The 22,719-nt window shown below is 42.5% G+C and overlaps 1 protein-coding gene across 5 annotated transcripts in view; it reads right to left on the bottom strand.

The window, feature by feature from the left end:
* Positions 1–18,201, bottom strand: part of LOC116743532 (zinc finger protein 501-like) — a 30,822-nt gene extending 12,621 nt beyond the window's left edge. For 3 of the 5 annotated variants that reach the window (XM_032612061.1, XM_032612060.1, XM_032612062.1), the window contains exons 1-8: positions 17,722–17,978; positions 15,315–15,488; positions 8,443–8,481; positions 6,534–6,660; positions 5,876–5,995; positions 1,300–5,205; positions 808–879; positions 313–511 (exon numbers count right to left, since the gene is read on the bottom strand). In XM_032612061.1, coding sequence (XP_032467952.1) covers positions 4,031–5,205; positions 5,876–5,995; positions 6,534–6,660; positions 8,443–8,457 — 1,437 coding nt within the window. In that variant the 5' untranslated portion in view covers positions 8,458–8,481; positions 15,315–15,488; positions 17,722–17,978 and the 3' untranslated portion in view covers positions 313–511; positions 808–879; positions 1,300–4,030. Of the gene's footprint in view, positions 1–312; positions 512–807; positions 880–1,299; positions 5,206–5,875; positions 5,996–6,533; positions 8,482–15,314; positions 15,489–17,721 lie in introns of those variants that run through there. The other 2 variants (XM_032612063.1, XM_032612059.1) reach the window with 2 other exon arrangements.
* Positions 18,202–22,719: the final 4,518 nt, after the last annotated feature.

The following is a 22,719-nucleotide window of genomic DNA, read 5'->3' as shown; positions in this document are numbered from 1 at the left end:
CAAACAGCAGCCAATACATTAACTTGCTGGGGATGGGGATAATTATTTGGAAGAACCCCACAGGCTGCTTCTGAGGTCCTATTTATACAGCAATTTTGGCCTGAGCGGTGAACGGATATTAATCTCAGAGCTTCTTCAACCGCACATTGAAGTCCTCTGCAATTTTTTTTTTCCCAGGCAGGGAAAAAAAAACTTCGGAAAGCTAAGTTTTGGGGGTACAAATAATAACTATAGGACACTAGTAAAAGAACACAGATAAAACACTGCTGAATGAGAAGAGTTGGGGGAGGGCCCGGATGACGCAGCATTTACCTGAATCAGACACATCTGCGCCGGCGCCAGCGGAGTTTGTGGGTGAAGGTGGGGCCCGGGCACTGCGGCACCAACCGCCCAAGACAGAGTCAGGCCGGATAGTGCCCACGCCGAGCCTCAGACGAAGCTCAGAGAAGCGGGCACCGCGCCTTCCTGGCTCCCTGACCTCTGGCCTTCACAGCGTTGCGAAGTTCCCCGCCTGTGAACACAGCCGAGTTTACAAAATGACCTCAGTCGACGCCGGAAAAGCCGCCCAGACTCCGTCCTCTAGAACGGAAGTGACTCTTTCCTGAGCCTTCATTGGCCCAGGGGCGCCCACGAACTGGCGTAGTTTTTTTCTGGGTAATGCAGTTCACAGGCCTCTAGAACCTGTCAAGGGGTGGTGCTCCCCGCCTACAGGAAAAGCCCCGCCTCACTGCCCGGGCTCTTGGGAAAGAGTGTCCTGGAGGCTCTGAGGACGGGGGCGGAGTTTCACGCTTCTTAAAGGAGACGAACCCAGATTTCCATGGAATGTAGTCTTCGCTGGTCCCAGAGAGACAGCCATAATATTTCAGACGTTTCCGAAACCTACAAAACCAAACGGGCACATGATACCAGGTTGTCACTATGACACAAAGTTCATGCATCCATAGCTGGGGTCTATTTAACATTGTCTTATTGCTCTTCCAAAGGATGTAGGCTAAATAAAGCTTTAGACCTCACTGTGTTAGGTCAGAGTCAAGAGAACATACACTCCAGACAGGGGTCCATAGTGAACAAGACAGAGGAGGAATGTGGGGTGGCCATAAGCAGGTGGACCATGTGTTGCTTCTCTGTTTCCCTCATTAAAGAGTAGAGCCAGTGATGTCCCATTCAGGGACACCATTTTTGAACATGCATCTGTGAAGAAGCATGTAATGAAATACACCTGCACACAGCAATTACCTCACCTTTTCTCTAACTCTGATGGCCTTTCCTCACACCTAAGACCACACTGCCTCTTCATACCTTAAATATCTCAAGCACATCGCCTCCAGGAAGGTGGAGCTGAGACTTCTAACTCCTGGCTTGGCTGCCTTCTCCCCTGCAAACATTGGCATCTCAGCGTTTGGCTTCTTGTGCCTCTGGTGCAGTAAAAACTTCATATTCACTGCTTGGAATTGCTCACAGTTGGAGTATTCATACCAGGGAAATTGGCAAACACAACAATCAAGGTTCGGTTAGTTGTTTTATACGTGTCTGGACTTAAGGTAACGGAGACTATGTTAATAATGAGGAACATTCGTGATGAATAACGATGTGAGCGCATTTATTCCACCCAGCGAAGTCATTGAAGAAAAGTCAAGCTCCAACAGATTTTTGCCTTCTCAGTTACTAATAAAAGACAGACATTTTATCAAAGAAGACATACACCTGGCAAATAAACACAAAAATGTTCAACATCATGAATCATTAGGGAAATGCAATCAGACCATAGTGAGACACCTCTACACATTTAAACAGGTAATACTGAAACACTAGCCATATCAACCAAGTACTAGAGAGGAATACAGGAAAACTGGAATGCTCCCATACTGTGAATGGCACACAAAAGGGTATAGTCATTGAATTTTGAATATGAAACCATACGTATATATAATTTATTAAGCTTATCTGTCATAGACAAAAAGGATACAATCCACAAAAACCCATCCTTTAACAGATGTATGGATAAACAGTCAGTGGGTGGTATATCCAAACAGTATATTTTTCAGGAAAAAAATGAATTATATTTATCAGCAACTTAAACGATTCTCAAAATAATTATGCATCATGAAAAAGAGACAAATATAAAAGTAAACATTAAGACCCCAATGATATTAAGTGTAGAAAACACTAATTGAATGGGAAAAAATAAATCAATACTAGTTGCCTGGGAGTCCTGGGAGAGACGTCACAAGGTGGATATGGCATGAGTGATGGATGTAATTATGATGGTTCTGTGGGTTTACACATATTAAAACTTAACCAAGCTGTACATTTTAGGTATGTTCAGTTCAGCACATACCAACTATACAGCTCAATTAAATTTAATAAAAATTGGATTCACATAAAAAATCTGAATCTTTTCTGAATCTCTTCAGTAGAACTCTGGTAACCACATGTTAACCCCATCACATCTCCTTGTCTAATGGGAGGGATTCTGTTGTGGTAGCAATGAAGACTGGTGAGCAATGAAAGGTGTTTCCACGTGAGTTATCCAGGAACTGCCTGCATCCTAAAAACCACATGCCTGGACTACACGATTTCCACTTTTATTACCCATTATCTTTGCTATGCACCAATGGCCTTGAGATAAACAATCTGCAGATGCTATGGGATCCCAAAACCTTTACATTATTTAGCCTGACGCTGACTGGGACCTCAGGAGAGAAACCGCTCTGTAGCTCCTGAGAATTTTTGCAAAAACATTATCCTAAACAGCCAGTCAAGGGAACATTCATGGATGCAATTTTAGAATAGGTTCATCTCTTTTTGTTTGCTAGTCACTCACTCCCTATTAATTCCCTGTTTCTGTACGAAATATGGTTCCCACCTGATATCTGTAATCTAACGCTCAGCAAAACCAGCCTACCATGTTATGGACATTATGGCACATGGCTCTTTTCCAGCTGGACCTAGAGAACTTCTTCTCTTGAACAGTACTGGAGTCATGATGTGACATCCCATGTGAAAAAAGAGAACTTATGCAGCTCCAAAAAACACTGGTGGTTCATACAACTGTCCTCATCTCAGGGTGACCTCGGCACCCACCAAAAATTCTAACATCCAGGTCACATTAGTCCCAGAGCCCTGTAGTCTACCCCAGCAGGCTTTAGACAACAATTCAAATTAGATCAAAACTGGAGTGAAAACCATTCTCCGCCATGATACTATCCTTATTGAAGAATACAAAGATTGGAACACCCACAAAAGACGTGGCTTAAACTATAGTCTTTATTTTTTCACAGAGTAGAGCAAATGGAGGCAGATAGTTCCCAAACAGGGTGATCTGGAGCTAGAAACATCCATCGTGAGCATGACATGAGACAATATCACCAAGGAAAGTAAACTGTAAGCTGCCAAGGTCACAGTGGTCAAAGCTGCTTAGGTTCTGTCCTTGACAGAAGAGCATGACAACACCCAAGTGCTCAGGTTATTCATGCTTCCCTCCGGGGGACAGGACAGCACAAAGGTCTACCTACCCTGATCACAATGCGATGACTAATGCCCAGTACTGGGATCTGCCACTTGGGAGAGGTAAAAAACTTACAGTGACATTGAGTCCAGCAAGGGGCTTGCACAGGTTAGAAAGTAGAGTATAGCTCCTGAAAAGCTTCCTATGAAGCCAGTACTCATAGGCAATCTGCACACAAGAGCTGTTCAGATGTATGGCATTCAAATTCCAGTTGATGACTTCCTCAGAGAGTCTATTCAGTATGATGTATTAACTAAGGAGACAGCTCGTTCACTGCTCTCATCTCATTTGAAGTCCCTTCTCTAGATGAACTTTCTGGTATCAAATAAGGTAAGACCTTTGGCTGAAAGCTTTCCTACATTTGCTGTACTCATAGGGTCTATCTGAGCTGTGAAGTTTCTAGTGCTCAGTTAGAGCAGACCCTTGACAGAAAACTTTTCCACATCTGCACTGATGAGGCCTTTCTGGGGTGTGAGCTTTTCGGTGTTGAGTAAGCTGGATGCTTTGGCTAAAGAATTCTCCTCATATGGTTTTTCTCCAGTGTGAACTCTGGTGCTTAATAAGAGTAGAGCTTTGGCTAAAACACTTTCCACATTCACTGCACTTATAAGGCCTTTCGCCAGTGTGAACTCTCTGGTGCGTAGTGAGAATAGAGTTTTGGCTAAAACATTTCCCACATTCACTGCACTTGTAAGTCTTTGCTCCAGTGTGAATTCTCTGGTGGACCTGAAGGTGGGCCCTTTGCCTAAAGGACTTCCCACATTCACTACACTCATAAGGCCTTTCCCCAGTGTGAATTCTTCTATGTTTAATGAGGCTGGCGATGTACCTAAAGACTTTCCCACATTCACTGCACTCATAAGGCCTCTCTCCAGTGTGGACTCTCTGATGCTGAACAAGCATGCGTTTATAGGTGAAGGCTTTTCTGCATTCTCCACATTCATAAGGTCTCTCTCCAGTGTGGACTCTCTGGTGCTGAATAAGTTTGCTTTTAGTAATGAAGGTTTTCCCACATTCACTGCACTTGTAAGGCTTGGCTCCAGTGTGAATTCTCTGGTGCACAATAAGTTGGGCGTTTTGTCTAAAGAACTTCCCACATTCTCTACACTCATAAGGCCTTTCCCCAGTGTGAATTCTTCTATGTATAACAAGGTTGGAGTTGCATCTAAAGACTTTCCCACATTCACTGCATTCATAAGGTCTTTCTCCAGTGTGGACTCTCTGGTGCTGAGCAAGCCTGTATTTACGGCAGAAGGCTTTCCCACATTCACTGCACCTGTAACGCTTTTCTCCATTGTGAAAGGCCTCTACAAACTCGGTGTCCTTTTGTGGAGTGACCTGGTGCTGGAGAAGGCCAGAGCTACAAGGGAAATCCTTCCCAGACTCCTGGAATGTGAAAGACTTCTTGGATGCATGGATGGTGTGGCTCTTCATAAAGGTCTTACCCACGTCTCTTCTAAAGAGTTCCTCTCCAGTGTGCTGGTGAAACTGCACACCTGCCCCACAGAGTTTCTGGCCAGGGTTTGTGCCAAGGTCCTCAGCTAGATGCAAACCACCTTCTAAGTACAGGCAGCACGTCTCCCAGGGATAGGACTTCAGGGTGAACAGGTCTGCCTCTGAAGTATTTATTTGTGGCACTTCTACAGAAACATTCTGCTCAGAAGGTGTCTGCTTTTTCTCTGCTATATACCAACACCCTGAAAGCAGAGAAATACAGGTAAACTTGACATAGGATTTTGGTATAAGGAGGCAGCCCCATCACAAATGTTTGTCTGACATAGAAAGGAATAAATCTATGAGACTGTTTTCAAGACAAGAAGTTGCAGGGAGGCTAGGCAAGCCTTGCTGTACAGTACTGACCCTCTACACATCACAGGACAGGGAGCACTCACCAGGCAAATGACAGAAGGACGGGGTGGAATGCATAAAGGAGCTAGGGGTCCACAACTCATTCCTCCAGGAACAGTTTTCACTAGGACCTTGGCTGCTGGTGACATGTGTGTGCTATGTGGAAAGCTGTGTCCAGGTCCAGGAAAATCTGATTTTCATTGAGTAGCTGGCGTTCAAGGACTATTTTGAGGAGAGGTGCAGACCTCATGAAACATTAAGTGTAGGTGAATAGTGGAAAGCACAGCAGAGGGAGGATGGAGAGGAACAATTAGGAGTGGAAGACAAAGAGGTAAGGGATAATTCTGGGTTGGAAGTCAGAGGAAAAATCACAGGAGGCAAGTGTCAAGGATGGAGGAGAAACAGAAATGAGGTACACAGTCACTGGCCTTGACACCAAAACAGTGTTGGGTACGGGACATGTTCCTGATATGATGTGAATCGAACCATGATGTCACTTCCTCCCCCAATGCTAATTACCAGGGTCAGGCCATATTTGAGCCCCTCTTGCTCTGTCTGGAGTCATGTCCACTCTGTCATGTACCCAGGGTTCTCCTCTCAGCTCCAGCTGGACAACATGGTACCTAGAAGATGAAAGTCCTAAGAGAAAGACATGACAGGTGAACAGTCAGTACTGACCCGGGGGACAACCAATCCCAAAACAACCTCAGGAAAAAAATATGTAACAAAAAGAATCTTTGAGATGAGGGTCTCATAGAAACAGCCAAGAAGACCCCACAAATACTGACCACATTAAGTCCCAACAATTCCTGGAATGGTAAGGCCCCAAGAAATGTCAGCTGGAAGATGGCAGAGCCTGGAGCACAGAGGTACATGGGTCTACGGAGTCAACTTAGCAGGGAGTGGCTGAGACTAATGGAACCCACTGAACTAATTCCAAGTCTTATGACCCAGAAAAACTTCACTGAAAAAACCTCAGAGCCGCTGGTATTTGGGATACTCCTGAAAGGAGATCGTATACACATTCACTCAGCCTTGGCACCAACAACACAGATGAGAGGGAAGCAGTAATATAGATGTACCCACTGTCTAGCTGTGAAAAAACAGACTTGCTTTTGGAAAAACAGGGAAAGGCGGAGACCTGCCTGGGATGCTGGGATAGGTGTGAGGGCCTTACCCAATGACGCAGCAAGTGCAAAGGTCTCCAGCATGACATCGTGGTACAGGAATCTCTGGGCCTCATCAAGAAGCTTCCATTCCTCCTGGGAAAAGTATACAGCCACGTCCTCAAAGGTCACAGAGCCCTGTGATGACAGGGACGATGTCTCCATAAGCAGCCTCTCTCCCCAGGACCCCATAAGTGCCCCTAACCCATACTCACTCGGTTCATCTTCCTCCCCAGCTCCCTAACTTAGAGGGCACTGGTACCTAATAACTCTTCATACTTCCTTGAGCACTAGGTACAACTCTCAGCAACAACAGGTAGGTAGGTGGGCAGATAGATGCCATCTAAGCTGTGGGCCTGGTATGCATGGCTCCCTCCCTCTTCAGCAAGACAACAGCCTGAGAGTCCCCAGGATCATGTCTCCCAGACACAAACAAACTTGCACTCATCATTCTCTCTTAAACTCCTGGTATGAGGGCTCTGGGGCAATTTTGTCACACACCTTCCCCACATGCATACTCACTGGCTAACTCCTCATACATCTGATCCCCATCACCACCACCCAGCCCACAAAACTGGCATGTCTCCTGCCTCCTCACATACCCTCCTGCACACAGCATCAGAAAGTTCCTGCCAATGCAACAGGATCCCACCGTACCCCAACTCTCCACCGGTCTGTTCTGAAGGCTTCCCCACCAGGCCTTGTTCCTGACTTTAACCTCAGTCAAAACATGCACATCTAAATACGCCTGTTCATGTTCCACCTCTGTATTGCACGTTATGTCTCCTCACCAGTTGCAATCTCTGTCCATGTAACACCCATTCAAAATCCACACCCACTTGACACACCTTAGGTAAACTCATCTGACATTCTGTCAGAAACTACCCAAGTTCCACCACAAAAGCCTAGTGAGTGCACAGGAAGAAAAATAACCACCAGCCTGACTTTACTTTCACTTCACTTACATTCTGCTTTCCCTCTGCATCAATTAATCAATTTCATAGGCACTCCCCCATAAAAACCTGAGCCAACTGATGGACTTTCCCTCCCACCCCCCACCTTCCCACTGATGACCACTCTTCTTATCTGTCTTTGTGACAGCCCCCTTATCTTCCCTTGTCTCCTAATGGCATCCTGAAGCCTCCCCCAGCACTCTAGATCTGCACGTTCAGCCGTCCCCTTGTCTCCTATTCTTGGAGTCACTGGAACATCTGAGAATCAAAACAGCCAAAACCCAATTCTTAATATTCTCACGGAAAAGGACTGCTACCACTGACTTCCCCATCTCAGTTGGTGGCACTGCCACCCTTCCAGATGCAAAGGGAAAAGAAACTTGGAGTTACCTGTTAGCCCTCCACATTAGAAAATCTGATCAGCCCCTACTTTAAAAGCAAATCCAGAAGCCAAGTATTTCTCCTACCTCCTCATGCACCACTTTGGTCCAGCAAGAACTAATGTGCGTCTGGATGACTGCAATAGCCTCCTTCATTATCTCCTTTTCTTTCTCTCCCCCAGTCTCTTGTGCACTCTGCAGCCAGGAGTAGCCTCTTAAAACCTAAGTCACATCACTTTCCCTCTCTCTGTTCCAAAAATTCCATGTCTTCCATCATTCTCAGAACAGAAACCTCTTCTCAGTCTACCATTCTAGGTCTAACTCTGGCCCCCTTGCTCTCTGTTCTTACCAGCTGTTAACAAAGACCTACAAGTCCTAAAACACTCCCATCTCAATCTCATCCTCAAACATTTATACATATTACCCGCTATACCTAAGACCTTTCACATCTCAGTCCACGGGCTGCCAAAAATGGGAATCTGTCCATATAACCTCTGGCCTGGACTTGGAAACCTGGGCTTAGGGTCCCCAGACACCAAGTCCAGGAAGAGTGGCAGCAAAAGACTTCTAGGACACCTGACACTCACCAGTGCAGGGTCCATAAGTGGTTCTGCTGAATGTGGAACCTGTGGGAAGAGTAGGGCCATGTAATATTAATTCCCATCAGCAACATAGACAAAAAAGGTTAATGAGTGAACCATTTAATATTTCAGATGAAGACAAATGCTCAAGAGGAAACTAAAACATAAAAGAGGGCAGAAAATGTTACAGTTGTACCATAAGGTCATGTGGATATCTTGAGAAAAGGCCTTCCAAAAGTGGGACAAACAAGTACAAAGCCTCTCTATCAGAGTCATGCCTGGTGTCTTTGAGCAGCATTTACAAAGCTAGTATGACTGGAGCCCAGTGAGCCCAGAAGAATAAGGGATCGTGTTGGCAAGGAAATGGTGTTGGCATGTCATAAAGCACTATTATAGTCCTAAGTCACAAATATCAAAATTAAGTCTCATTTTACATACAGGTCTGTTTCTGACACTTCCATTTGATTCCCTCTTCTATTTCTCCCTTGCTAATAATACATTTTTATCTTCTTGTAGCTTGTAGTTGGCCCTCACATCTGATCAGAAGTTCGTATATTATACTTCCTTTTCCAATTTTACTTGGTTATCTTTTTGTTTTGTTGTTGTTTTTTTTTTTTGCAGTATGCGGGCCTCTCACTGTTGTGGCCTCTCCCGTTGTGGAACACAGGTTCCAGACACGCAGGCTCAGCGGCCATAGCTCACGTGCCCAGCCACTCTGTGGCATGTGGGGTCTTCCCGGACCAGGACATGAACCCGTGTCCCCTGCATTGGCAGGCGGACTCTCAACTGTGCCACCAGGGAGGCCCCTTGGTTATCTTATAAATTATTGCTTTATATAAAATTTCAGCTTATATAATCCATATACTAAGTTCTGATTAGAAATTATTAACATTATGGAGACTGGTTCAAGATGGCAGAGTAGAAGGATGTGTGTTCACTGCCTTTTGTGAGTGCACTGGAATTACAACTTACTACTGAACGATCATTGACAGGAAGACATTGGAACTCAGGAAAAAAGATACCCCACATCCAAAGACAAAGCAGAAACTGCAATGAGAGAGTAGGAGAGGTGCAATCACAATAAAATCAAATTCCATAACTGCTGGATGGGTGACTCACAAACTGGAGAACACTTATAGCACAGAAGTCCACCCACTGGAGTGAAGGTTCTGAGCCCCAAGTCAGGGTTCCAACCTTGGGGTCTGGCAACAGGAGGAGAAATTCCCAGAGAAACAGACTTTGAAGGCTAGCAGGATTTGACTAAAGGACTTCGACAGGACTGGGGGAAACATATACTCCAAGCTTGGAGGGCATACACAAAGTAGTGTGCACATCAGGACCCAAAGGGAAGGAGTAGTGACTCCATAGGAGACAACCAGACCTACCAGCTAGTGTTGGAAGGTATCCTGCAGATGCAGGATATGGCTGTGGCTCACCACAGGGACAAGAACAGCAGCAGCAGAAGCTCTGGGAAGTACTCCTTGGCATGAGCCCTCCCAGAGTCCACCATTAGCCCCATCAAAGAGGCTGTAGCCTCCAGTGCTGCGTCACCTCAGGCCAAACAACCAACTGGGAGGGAACTCAGCCCCACCCATCAGCAGACAAAACAAAGTTTTACTGAGCTATGCCCACCAGAGCAACACCCAGCTCTACCCACCACCAGTCCCTCCCATCAAGAAGCTTGCAAAAGCCTCTTAGATAGCCTCATCCACCAGAGGACAGACAGCAGAAGCAAGAAAAACTACAATGCTGCACCCTGTGGAATGAAAACCACGTTCACAGAAAAACAAACAAAATGAAAAGGCAGATGACTATGTACCAGATGAAGAAACAAGATAAAATCCCAGAAAAACTACTAAATGAAGTGGAGATAGGCAAACCTCGGAAAAAGAATGGAGGCAAAGATCAAGAAGATGCAAAAAATGTTTTAAAAGACCTAGAAGAATTAAAGAACAAACAAACAGAGATGAACAATACAATAACCAAAATGAAAAATATACTAGAAGGAATCAATACCAGAATAACTGAGGCAGAACTCACCTGGAAGACAGAATGGTGGAATTCACTGCTGTGGAACAAAGAAAAAAGAATGAAAAGAAAAGAAGACAGCCTAAGAGACCTCTGGGACAAAGTTAAATGCAGCAGCGTTTGTATTATACAGGTCCCAGAAGCAGAAGAGAGAGACAACCGGACCTGAGAAACTATTTGAAGAGGTTATAGTCGAAAACTTCCCTAACATGGGAAAGGAAATAGCCACCTAAGTCCGGGAATCACAGAGAGTCCAGGCAGGACAAACCCAAGGAGTAACATGCTGAGACACATAGTAATCAAACTAAAATGAAAGACAAAGAAAAATTATTGAAAGCAACAAGGGAAAAATGACAAATAACATACAAGGGAACTCCCATAAGGTTAACAGCTGATTTCTCAGCAGAAGCTCTACAAGCCAGAAGGGAGTGGCATGATATATTTAAAGTGATGAAAAGAACCTACACGAAGATTAATCTCATTCAGGATCTCATTCAGATTTGACGGAGAAATCAAAACCTTTACAGACCAGCAAAAGCTAAGAGAATTCAGCACCACCAAACCAGCTCTATAACAAATGCTAAAGGAACTTCTCTAAGTGGGAAACACAAGAGAAGAAAAGGACCTACAAAAACATACCCAAAACAATTAAGAAAATCGTGGCAGGAACATCCATATCGGTAATTACCTTAAACGTGAATGGATTAAATGCTCCAACCAAAAGACACAGGCTCGCTGAATGGATACAAAAACAAGACCCATATACATGCTGTCTACAAGAGACCCACTTAAGGGGTAAGACTTAGGGACACATAAGACTGAAAGTGAGGGGATGGAAAAAGATATTCCATGCAAATGGAAATCAAAAGACAGCTGGAGTAGCAATACTCATATCAGATAAAATAGACTTTAAGATAAAGAATGTTACAAGAGACTAGGAAAGACACTACATAATAACAAAGGGATCAATCCAAGAAGCGATAACAATTATAAATATATATGCACCCAACATAGGAGCACCTCAATACATAAAGCAAATGCTAACAGCTATAAAAGAGGAAATTGACAGTAACACAATAATGATGGGGGACTTTAAGACCTCACTTACATCAATGGACAGATTATCCAGACAGAAAATTAATAAAGAAACACAAGCTTTAAATGACACAGTAGGCCAGATAGATTTAATTGATATTTATAGAACATTCCACCCAAAAACAGCAGATTACACTTTCTTCTCAAGTGCACACAGAACATTCTCCAGGACAGATCACATCTTGGGTCACAAATCAAGCCTCAGTAAATTTAAGAAAATTGAAATCATATTAAGAATCTTTTCCAACTGCAATGCTATGAGATTAGAAATCAATTACAGGGGAAAAAGGTAAAAAACACAACAGAGGCTAAACAGTATGTTACTAAATAACCAAGAGATCACTGAAGGAATCAAAAAATATCTAGAGACAAATGACAATGAAAACACGATGATCCAAAACCTATGGGATACAGCAAAAGCAGTTCTAAGAAGGAAGTTTATAGCAACACAAGCCTACCTCAAGAAACAAGAAAAATCTCAAATAAACAATCTAAACTTAGACCTAAAGGAACTAGAGAAAGAAGAACAAACAAAACTCAAAGTTAGTAGAAAGAAAGAAATCATAAAGATAAGAGCAGAAATAAATGAAATAGAAACAAAGAAAACAATAGCAAAGATCAATAAAACTTCTTTGAGAAGATAAACAAAACTGATAAATCTTTAGCCAGACTCATCAAGAAAAAGAGGGAGAGGACTCAAATCAATAAAATTAGAAATGAAAAATGAGAAGTTACAACAGACACCACAGAAATACAAAGCATTGTAAGAGACTACTAAGGGACTTCCCTGGTGGTACAGTGGTTAAGAATCCACCTGCCAATGCAGGGGACACAGGTTTGGGCCCTGCTCTGGGATAATCCCACATGCTGTGGAGCAACTAAGCCGGTGCACCACAACTACTGAGCCCAGGTGCCACAACTAATGAAGCCTGCATGCCTAGAGCTTGTGCTCCACAACAAGAGAAGCTGCCACAATGAGGAGTCCACACACCGCAACAAAGACCCAATGCAGCCAAAAATAAATAAATAAAATTTTAAATTGAAGAATAAAAGCCATATGATCATCTCAATAGATGCAGAAAAAGCTTCTGACAAAATTCAACACTCATTTACATGATAAAAACTCTCCAGAAAGTGGGCATCGAGGGAACCTACCTCAACATAATAAAGGTCATATACAATAAACCCACAGCAAACATCATTCTCAATGGTGGAAAACTGAAAGCATTTCCTGTAAGATCAGGAACAAGAAGAGGATGTCCATTCTTGCCACTATTATTCAACATAGTTCTCGAAGTAGTAGCCATGGCAATCAGAGAAGAAAAAATAAAAGGAATACAAATTGGAGAAGAAGAAGTAAAAGTGTCACTGTTTGCAGATGACATGATACTATACATAGAGAATCCTAAAGATGCCACCAGAAAACTACTAGAGCCCATCAATGAATTTGGTAAAGTTGCAGGATACAAAATTAATGCATAGAAGTCTCTTGCGTTCCTATACACTAACAATGAAAGATCAGAAAGAGAAATTAAGGAAACAATCCCATTCACCATTGCAACAAAAAAGAATAAAATACCTAGGAATAAATGTACAAAGGAGGTAAAAGACCTGTACTCAGAAACTGTAAGACACTGATGAAAGAAATCAAAGATGACACAGATGGAGAGATATACCATGTTCTTGGATTGGAAGAATCAATATTGTGAAATTGTGAAATGACTATACTACCCAAAGCAATCTACAGATTCAATGCAATCTCTATCAAATTACCAGTGGCATTTTTTACAGAACTAGTACAAAAAATCTTAAAATCTGTATGGAGACACAAAAGACCCCGAATAGCCAAAGCAGTGTTGAGGGAATAAAATGGAGCTGGAGGAATCAGACTCCCTGTCTTTAGACTATACTACAAAGCTACAGTAATCAAAACAATATGGTACTGACACAAGAACAGAAATATAGATCAATGGAACAGGACAGAAAGCCCAGAGAAAAACTCAAGCACCTATGGTCAACTAATCTATGACAAAAGAGGCAAAGATATACAATGGAGAAAAGACAGTCTCTTCAATAAGTGGTGCTGGGAAAACTGGACAGCTACATGTACAGAATGAAATTAGAACACTCCCTAACACCATAAACAAAAATAAACTCAAAATGGATTAGAGACCTAAATGTAAGACTGGACACTATAAAACTCTTAGAGGAAAATATAGGAAGAACACTCTTTGACATAAATCACAGCAAGATCTTTTTTGATCCACCTCCTAGAGTAATGGAAATAAAAACAAAAATAAACAAATGGGACCTAATAAAGGTTAAAAACTTTTGCAAACCAAAGGAAACCACAAACAAGACGAAAAGACAGCCCTCAGAATGGGAGAAAATACTTGCAAATGAATCAATGGACAAAGGATTAATCTCTAAAATATGTAAACAGATCATGCAGCTCAATATTAAAAAAACATACAACCCAATCCAAAAATGGGCAGAAGACCTAATTAGGCATTTCTCCAAAGACATACGGATGGCCAAGAAGCACATGAAAAGTCACTCAACATCACTACTTATTAGAGAAATGCAAATCAAAACTGCAATGAGGTGTCATCTCACACCAGTTAGAATGGGCATCATAAGAAAATCTGCAAACAACAAATGCTAGAGAGGGTGTGGAGAAAAGGGAACTGTCTTTCACTGTTGGTGGGAATGTAAATTGATACAGCCATATGATGAAGAGTATGGAGGTTCCTTAAAAAGCTAAAAATAGAATTACCATATGACCCAGCAATCCACTACTGGGCATATACCCAGAGAAAATTGTAATTCAAAAAGACTCATGCAGGGACTTCCCTGGTGGCACAGTGGTTAAGAATCTGCCTGCCAATGCAGGGGACAAGTGTTCAAGCCCGGGTCCGGGAAGATTCCACATGCTGCAGAGCAACAAAGCCTGTGAGTCACAACTACTAAGCCTGCACTGTAGAGCCCACAAGCCACAACTACTGAGCCCAAGAGCCACAACTACTGAAGCCCACATGCCTAAAGCCCATGCTCTGCAACAAGGAACTGCAACGAGAAGCTCACGCACTGCAATGAAGAGTAGCCCCTGCTTGCCACAACCAGAGAAAGCCACACACAGCAACGAAGACCCAACATAGCCATAAATAAATAAATAAATGATGCATGCACCCAATGTTCACTGCAGCACTATTTACAAGAGCCAGGTCATGGAAACAACCTAAATGCCCATTGACAGACGACTGGATAAAGAAGATGTGGTGCATATATACAATGGAATATTACTCAGCCATAAAAAGGAACGAAATTGGGTCATTTGTAGAGACATGGATGGATCTAGAGACTCTTATACAGAGTGAAGCAAGTCAGAAAGAGAAAAACAAATATTGTATGTTAACACATATATGTGGAACCTAGAAAAATAGTACAGATGAACTGGTCTGCAGGGCAGAAATAGACACACAGATAGATGTAGAGAACAAACATATGGACACCAAGGGGGGATGTTGGGGTGGGAGGAATGAATTGGGAGACTGGGATTGACATATACACACTAGTATGTATAAAATAAATAACTAATAAAAACCTGCTATATATAAAAAAATAATAAAACTCAAGAAAATTATTATAACATTATATAATAGAATTCAAAAATACAAATTTAAAATTTTTATCCATGTTATTTATATATTTTTTTCTTTCATAAATATTCAGACAGATTTTCTGTAATTTCCTACCTGCTTTTTTCTCCTGCAGTAGAGAAGGGAACCACCATTTGTTGACTTCACAGTGAAAATTAATCTCAGAATTCCCTCGTGGTTCAGTGGCTAAATCTTGGTGCTTTCACTGCCATGGGTTCGATTTCAATCCCTGGTATGGGAACTAAGATCCTGCTAGCTGCATAGTGTGGCCTAAAAAAAAAAAGAGAGAGAGAGAGAGAGAGAGAGTTACAAGAAGAAAATGGCACCAGAAAATTAATCTGTGATAAAGGGGTTGTTGCTGGCATCAGAGTAAAAGTGCTTGGCCTCCAGCAGTTTGAGATAAGTGGCTGTCAAAGATGACTCCTTAAACTTAAGACAAAGGAAACATGAGACCTGACCTCTATTCCAACCTCATTATAAAAACATGGAAATTTCTTTGGTTCTAAACATCTTGATAAGGATTCCCAGCATTATAACTTTTTATCCTTACAAGGATTCATTTTGTCCCCCTTAAAACAAGTATTTTAACAAGATGTCTTAATCATTTTCTCTTCCAATACCAGCAGAGGACGATGACGTAACAGTAAAATAAATACTATTAACAGAGTACAATCACTGCAAAAGCAGAAACCCTCTAAGTGGCTGCATACTGTAAAACTGTAAGTTTACCTAATGCATGATGTGTATAAAAATACAACTACGGCATCACTAATCATTAGAGAAATGCAAATCAAAAGTACAATAAGGTATCACCTCACACCAGTCAGAATGGCCATCATCAAAAAATCTACGAACAATAAATTGTAGAGAGAGTGTGAAGAAAAGGGAAGCCTCTTGCACTGTTGGTGGGGATGTAAATTGATACAGCCACTATGGAGAACAGTATGGAGGTTCTTTAAAAAACTAAAAATAGAACTACCATACGACCCAGCAATCCCACTACTGGGCATATACCCTGAGAAAACCATAATTCAAAAAGTGTCATATACCACAATGTTCACTGCAGCGTTATTGACAATAGCCAGGACATGGAAGCAACCTAAGTGTCCATCAACAGATGACTGGATAAAGAAGATGTGGCACATATATACAATGGAATATTACTCAGCCATAAAAAGAAACAAAACTGACTTATTTGTAGTGAGGTGGATGGACCTAGAGTCTGTCATACAGAGTGAAGTCAGAAAGAGAAAAACAAATACCGTATGCTAACACATGTATATGGAATCTAAAAAAAATAGGTTATGAAGAACCTAGGGGCAGGACAGGAATAAAGACGCAGATGTAGAAAATGGACGTGAGGACACGGGGAGAGGGAAGGGTAAAGCTGGGACGAAGTGAGAGAGTGGCACTGACAGATATACACTACCAAATGTAAAATAGATAGCTAGTGGGAAGCAGCCGCATAGCACAGGGAGATCAGCTAGATCAGCTCAGTGCTTTGTGACCACCTAGAGGGATGGGATAGGGAGGGTGGGAGGGAGACGCAAGAGGGAGAGGATATGGGGATATATGTATACATATAGCTGATTCACTTTGTTATAAAGCAGAAACTAACACACCATTGTAAAGCAATTATACTCCAATAAAGATGTTAAAATAAATACAACTAACTACGGGATAGATTAAGACTAAGTATAACAATCTCATTCAAAGCACTAAATTAAAATTAGTAACATGGAGCAAAACAAGATCAAAAAGTGGAAATGGCCATTTAAATACAATAATAATTTTAACATATACGCTGAACAAATGTGTGCTTTATATATCCCAGAAAGCAAGGAAGGTATGGCCAGCATAGCAATGTTTATAATTACAGAAAGGAGACCAAAAACAAGCCAAAAGAAAAAAACAAAGAAAGCCTTCAACAGCAGGATTTATAAAGGTATTTTACTCATATACTGTATTCACACTATTAGAACACTGCAAAAGAAGGAAAATTAACGGATAGCCATGAAAAAAATGGGTAAAGTCACACCATATTGGGTGTGACACATCATAATACTTATATGATTCCAGTCATAAGAGAGTTTTAAGATAACTGAGCGAAGGTAAACTACAGTCGTCGAATATTTTCCACACAGCTTAAACTATCAGGAAAAGCAACGAAATGCTTACTTGAAACATCAGACAATACCTTAACTTTGGGGGGATGGGGATAACTGTTATGAAAGGAACCCACAGGCGGCTTCTGGGGTCCTACTTATATCTCATATCTTGAGCAAAGAACGGGTATTAGTAAGAGCTGCTTATTCAACTGAACATGGAAGTTCCCTGCAATTTTTTTTTTCCCCACGCACGTCTTATTTCAATATTCGGAAAACCAAGGTTTTGGGAAACAAAAAAACATAAACATAGGATGCTCGTTATAGAACATTGATAAGAACGAAAATACTGCAGAATGAGAAGAGTTGTCTGAGGGTCCGGAGGGAGCAGCATTTACCTGAATCGCACCCATCCGCTTGGCCGTCCCAGCGGAGTCTGTGGGCAATGGTGAGGCCCAGGCACGGAGGCCCGTCCCGGCCCCGAGACAGAGTCAGGCCGGATGGCGCCCACGCGGAGCCTCAGCCTTTCCTCAGAGCAGCGGACACAGCGCCTTCCTGGCTCCCTTTACCTGGTGCCGACCCAAGGTACCGGAGCGGGCACCAGCGAACAGGTCCGAGTTTAAAAATGTCGCCCGCGGTCGACGCCGGAAGGCCCGCCCAGACACCGCCCCCTAGAACGGAAGTGGCTCTCTCCTGAGCCGTCATTGGTTCAGGGGCCCTTACGCGCCGCGCTTTGCCTTCAGGGTAATGTGGTTCACAGCATTCTACGACCTGTCAAGGGGCGGTGCTCCCCACCTCTGGGAAAGTTCCTCCTCACCCTGAGGGTAGCTGGGAAAGAGTGTCCCAAGGCTCTGAGTACTGGCGGGGTTCACGCTTCTTAAAGGGGACGCACCCAGATATCCGCAGAACCACGCTTCTTAAAGGGGACGCACCCAGATTTCCGTGGAATGTAGTCTGTGCTGTTAAGAGAGAGGTACTCAGATATAATAGTTATATTCATATATATATATATATATATATATAAACTATAATAGAGTTATAGTTCAGATGTTCCCCAAACCTAAAAAAAACAAATGCGCACATGATACCAAATTGTCACTCAGCCACAAAGTGCATCCATCCATAGTTGGGGTCTAATAAACACTGTTTTACTGCTCTTCCAAAGTATGTAGGCTGATGCTTTAGACTCAATTTATGAGTCTCAGTGTGTTAGGTCAGGGTCAAGAGAGCAAAGTTTCCAGACAGGGCCATGGTGGGGAAGACAGAGGAGGGATGTGGGATGGCCAGAAGCAGGTGGACAATGTGTTGTGTCTCTGGTTCCCTCAGAAGAAACGTAGAGCCAGTGACGGTGTCCCATTCAGGGGTGGACACATAGTTCTTACTCCACATTTAGATATGTATTCAGTTCTTTTCTAGAATCTAAGATCTACCTATCTCGAAAGAAGAGTGACTTACCACATGCCATTTTCTCCCTGGAGAGTGACTCTACGGTCCCAGTCATAGTTTATTTACAAAGGGGGCATTTGAACCCTGAGATAAAGGATTGGTTTACATGATCCTCGTTCCTTGCTGGGTACAATATAATTTTACCAACAACTGCAGTAACAATGCATGGAGAGTTGATATCATCTCAGAAAAATATTTGTGAAATTTGGAAATTGCTAATATCCATCATTATTTAATTATTCAAAGTTAGTGGCCAAAATAGTCCTTGGCCATGTGAACAAGGTTAGGCTCTCAGTGCAGTTTCTAGAGAAACTGAAGTCTGAGAAGTGAGGGAATAAAGCAGAGCATATAGTTACACAGGAAACTTGGCTAGCTTGTGGTTATAGCTTTGTAACATGTGATCTATTATTTATTTAAAAATTTTTTTATTTAAGTACAGCTGGAAGGGCTATGTAAAGAGAGCAGACAGCTTTGCCAAAATGCTAAAAACAAACAAGGTATCTGTAGCATCATATTTACTCCCTCCTTAAGAAACATTCATTAAGTGCCTAACCCATTCCAGGCACTACTTTGGCTGCATCAAGATCAAAAGAGAAAAATATGCCTGCCCTCATGAGTCTGACCTTCCGGTCAAAGGAGATGAACAGTAAGAATTAATGACAACACAGTCAATTACAGAATACATTTATGTGTTTTGAGTGTTAGCCAAAATTTCAGAAATGAAGACGTGATTGATCAGGCATTTATTTAGGGCTTGTTAGGATGCCCAGGAAACGTAGGTGAGAGAAGCACTTGAATTGTTACCTGAACTACAAATGGAGGAAGCCTATAAAGGCAAAAAATGGAAGGCCACAGTTAGTTCCATAAGTTGTTTGTCAAGAATTATAATTGGAGCTGTCAAGAAGTAAGGGTGCTTATAAAAAAAGGATTGGTTAGGGTCAGAAATGGTTATATAGTTACAAAGAGGGGAATGTTGAAACTGCAAGGTTGTAGTTAGCAGAAGTTTAAAAAATGTCTCGTGTCTGTTATCAAACTGAACCTGGGTCTGCTCACCTACTTTCTTCTGATTGGTTGCTGGTATGGTCACAGGGTGATTTTCAGGAATATTCATCAACTTTCTGTTTCCAGCCAGTCTCAGGCCTATGTGCTTTTTGTCATCATGTAGTCATCATCCTCCACCTGGCTGGAGGTCTTGTTTCTGCAAAACAACTCAAGGATATGCATCAGATTGTTATCTATAACCTTTCAGAAGGAACTAGAATTCCTGTGAGTGTTTTATCACTGAACTATTATTCCAACTGTCATTACTGGTTTTGACTGCTTTTCCTTTCTTTCTACACTCTCACCTCCCTAATTAGCAACTACTTGAATCTGCTCTTTGGAACTCAGGGAAGGCCTAGAAAACTAAAGTCTTTCTCTACGTACAGGAAACAAGGGAGACTTTCCTGGTAGCACAGTGGTTAAGACTCTGTGCTCCCAACACAGGTCGGCCTGAGTTCGATCCCTGGACAGGGAACTAGATCCCACATGCATGCCTCAATTAAGAGTTCACATGCCACAACTAAGGAGTTCACCCACCACAACTAAGGCCTCACACAACCAAATAAATATTAAAAAAAAAGAAACAAGGGGGACAGACTTTTGTACCCAGGAGGGCCCTGCAGGGTCCTGTTCAGTTTCAGAAACAAGGGTGCCATTGCTTGCAGAGCCTGGTTCAGCTGGGCCTCAGAGGCACCTCTGTAACGTCTCTTCTTGTGCTTTTCCTCTTGGTCACCTCTGCGTGGACCCAGAACTCTAGAAGCCCATACAGGTGGGAAAAATCCAGAGTCCATAACAATGCCATCCCTAAAGGATGCAGGAAGTTCCACTCACCTGGTGTGCACTGCATCTTAAGAGCACTTTGCTAAACCTTCACTGGCTCAGTCACTGTACCTGCAGACTGAAGTGACTTCTGGGTAATACAGTTCCCAAACGAAGCATGTAGATCTCCAAAATGTGATTCTTTTTCATACTTGAAAACACGGGTACTTAAATGCTTAGCAGGAAAGGTGAAGACAATGTTTAGACTTGCCAGAAAGGTAAAAATGAATAAAGAAGCTGTACTGTGGTATGTATTCACTGGCCTAACAAATGTACCACAAGCACCTAAGGAGTTTCAACCACAATAGTAGGTGCATGGGACATATCGGGAATAGGGTTGTCAGCTGTTTCATGTATACAGCACAAGTCCTGTATTTCACAATTTTGTCCACAGTCCTTTGACTTCGTCAGCACGACATAAACATCGTACATCCTGCTTTTTGCAATGATTTCCAAAACGCCATCAGTTAATTTGGACAATGCTTTATGGTTTCTCTCAGGTTTGGCTGAGGGAAGACTAAAAACAGGTATTAACAAATAAAGTGCTTACTTTACATAGTCAGGAAAGGGAAAATGTGTTCCTTGGCCACAGTCCAAAGTCATGAACAAATAATCATCGTTTCTAAGAGATAACTTTCGATGAATACATGTGTCCTCAAAACCAGCAGGGTCAACGACAGCCTCAACAGAGAAACTAAGCTTCTGGAAGTTAGCAAATCATTGATAGGGACAAGCTTTTGAAATTTAACCAATCGGTGATAAGACTACCGCTCCCCAACCCGAGTCCTGAAAGACAGCCAATCAGTGACAGCTCCAGGCTCCTAAGCAACAGTCGATCAGCAACTACCTCAGTTCCATGCCCCAGCTTCTTAAAGTCAGCTGGTCAACAGGAGTGACCACACTAACACTGCGGAAAGTCCAGAAATCCTTCAACACACACTTCTGAAATTCCTCCATTCCTTAATGACTGGCTCCATAAAAGATAAATGCAGCTCAAGCTTTGTTCTAGGACACTGCCTGACAACTACAGCTCTCCCTCGTATGCATGCATAAGGTCCACATTTTTTGTATAAATATTAAGTTAAATTGATTGTTAGCTCAGAAGTTTGTAAACTTTTCAATGGTTCAACATTTGTTTATGGCTTCTTATGAGTTTAGAGTTAATGGCTATGTATAGATGGCAATTTGGGTGGGGATGCAAGGAAAAGAAAAGAGAAGGGCACTGAAACCTTACTGAGGCAACGGGAATATTCATTGACAACTCTGATGATGGGTTCAATGTCTATACATATGTGAAAATATGTCATGTTGGACACTTTATATAAATGCAGTTAATCTACATCAGTAATCCCTCAATGAAGCTGTTTGGGGAAAACTTTTTCCCATAAAGCGTTAAAATGCTATTCCTTCTAGAATATCAAACAACTGACAAAGCTGTACTGATCATCAGGACCCTCTCCCCACATCTTACATGAGTCAACTCTGATTCTTTGTCTACAAAACGGGGGAATAATGGAAATATGTCCACTCGTGTCACCAAGAATGATGGCTAGGACACAAAAGACCCATCCCTGAAGAAGAGAATCTCCCTTCACTCCCTCATGAGGTTCCTGCCTTGCCATTATTGTTTGAGGGAAACAGCCCAGAGAGGCTACAGGGATCCATAAAACCTCTGGCTCTGCTGCTCTGCCAATAAACTGGCTACGGGGACTGGTCTGCAGGTCCCGAGTTCTGTACACTCTCTTTCCACCTGGCCAGTTACTCAGATATTCACAGAGGCCCCTTTGGAAGTGGCTTATCCACTCTACTTTGGGGCAGTCTCCACCAGTCCAGTCCCTATTAATCCAGTCACAATTTCTGTACACAATATGGTTCCCAGCCTGGGCCTTGTTAAAAGTTTTATGTCCATGGACATAAACCTACATGATTTTTCTTCCTCAGGACACAGAGCTCCTAGGTGGGTATCAGGTGAAAGCTATCTCTCAATAATGCCATGGAACATCCACGAAGTTCATGGTACTGTCAAATACGCTATTGTTTGCAAACCAACTGCCCCAAGTGACTGCGGAGCCACAAATAATCTTCACAAC

The sequence above is a fragment of the Phocoena sinus genome, chromosome 19 (assembly GCF_008692025.1).
Source record: "Phocoena sinus isolate mPhoSin1 chromosome 19, mPhoSin1.pri, whole genome shotgun sequence".
Lineage (NCBI taxonomy): Eukaryota > Metazoa > Chordata > Mammalia > Artiodactyla > Phocoenidae > Phocoena > Phocoena sinus.
The sequence above is the reverse complement of the archived record's forward strand: the minus strand, read 5'-3'. Positions and strand labels throughout refer to the sequence as shown.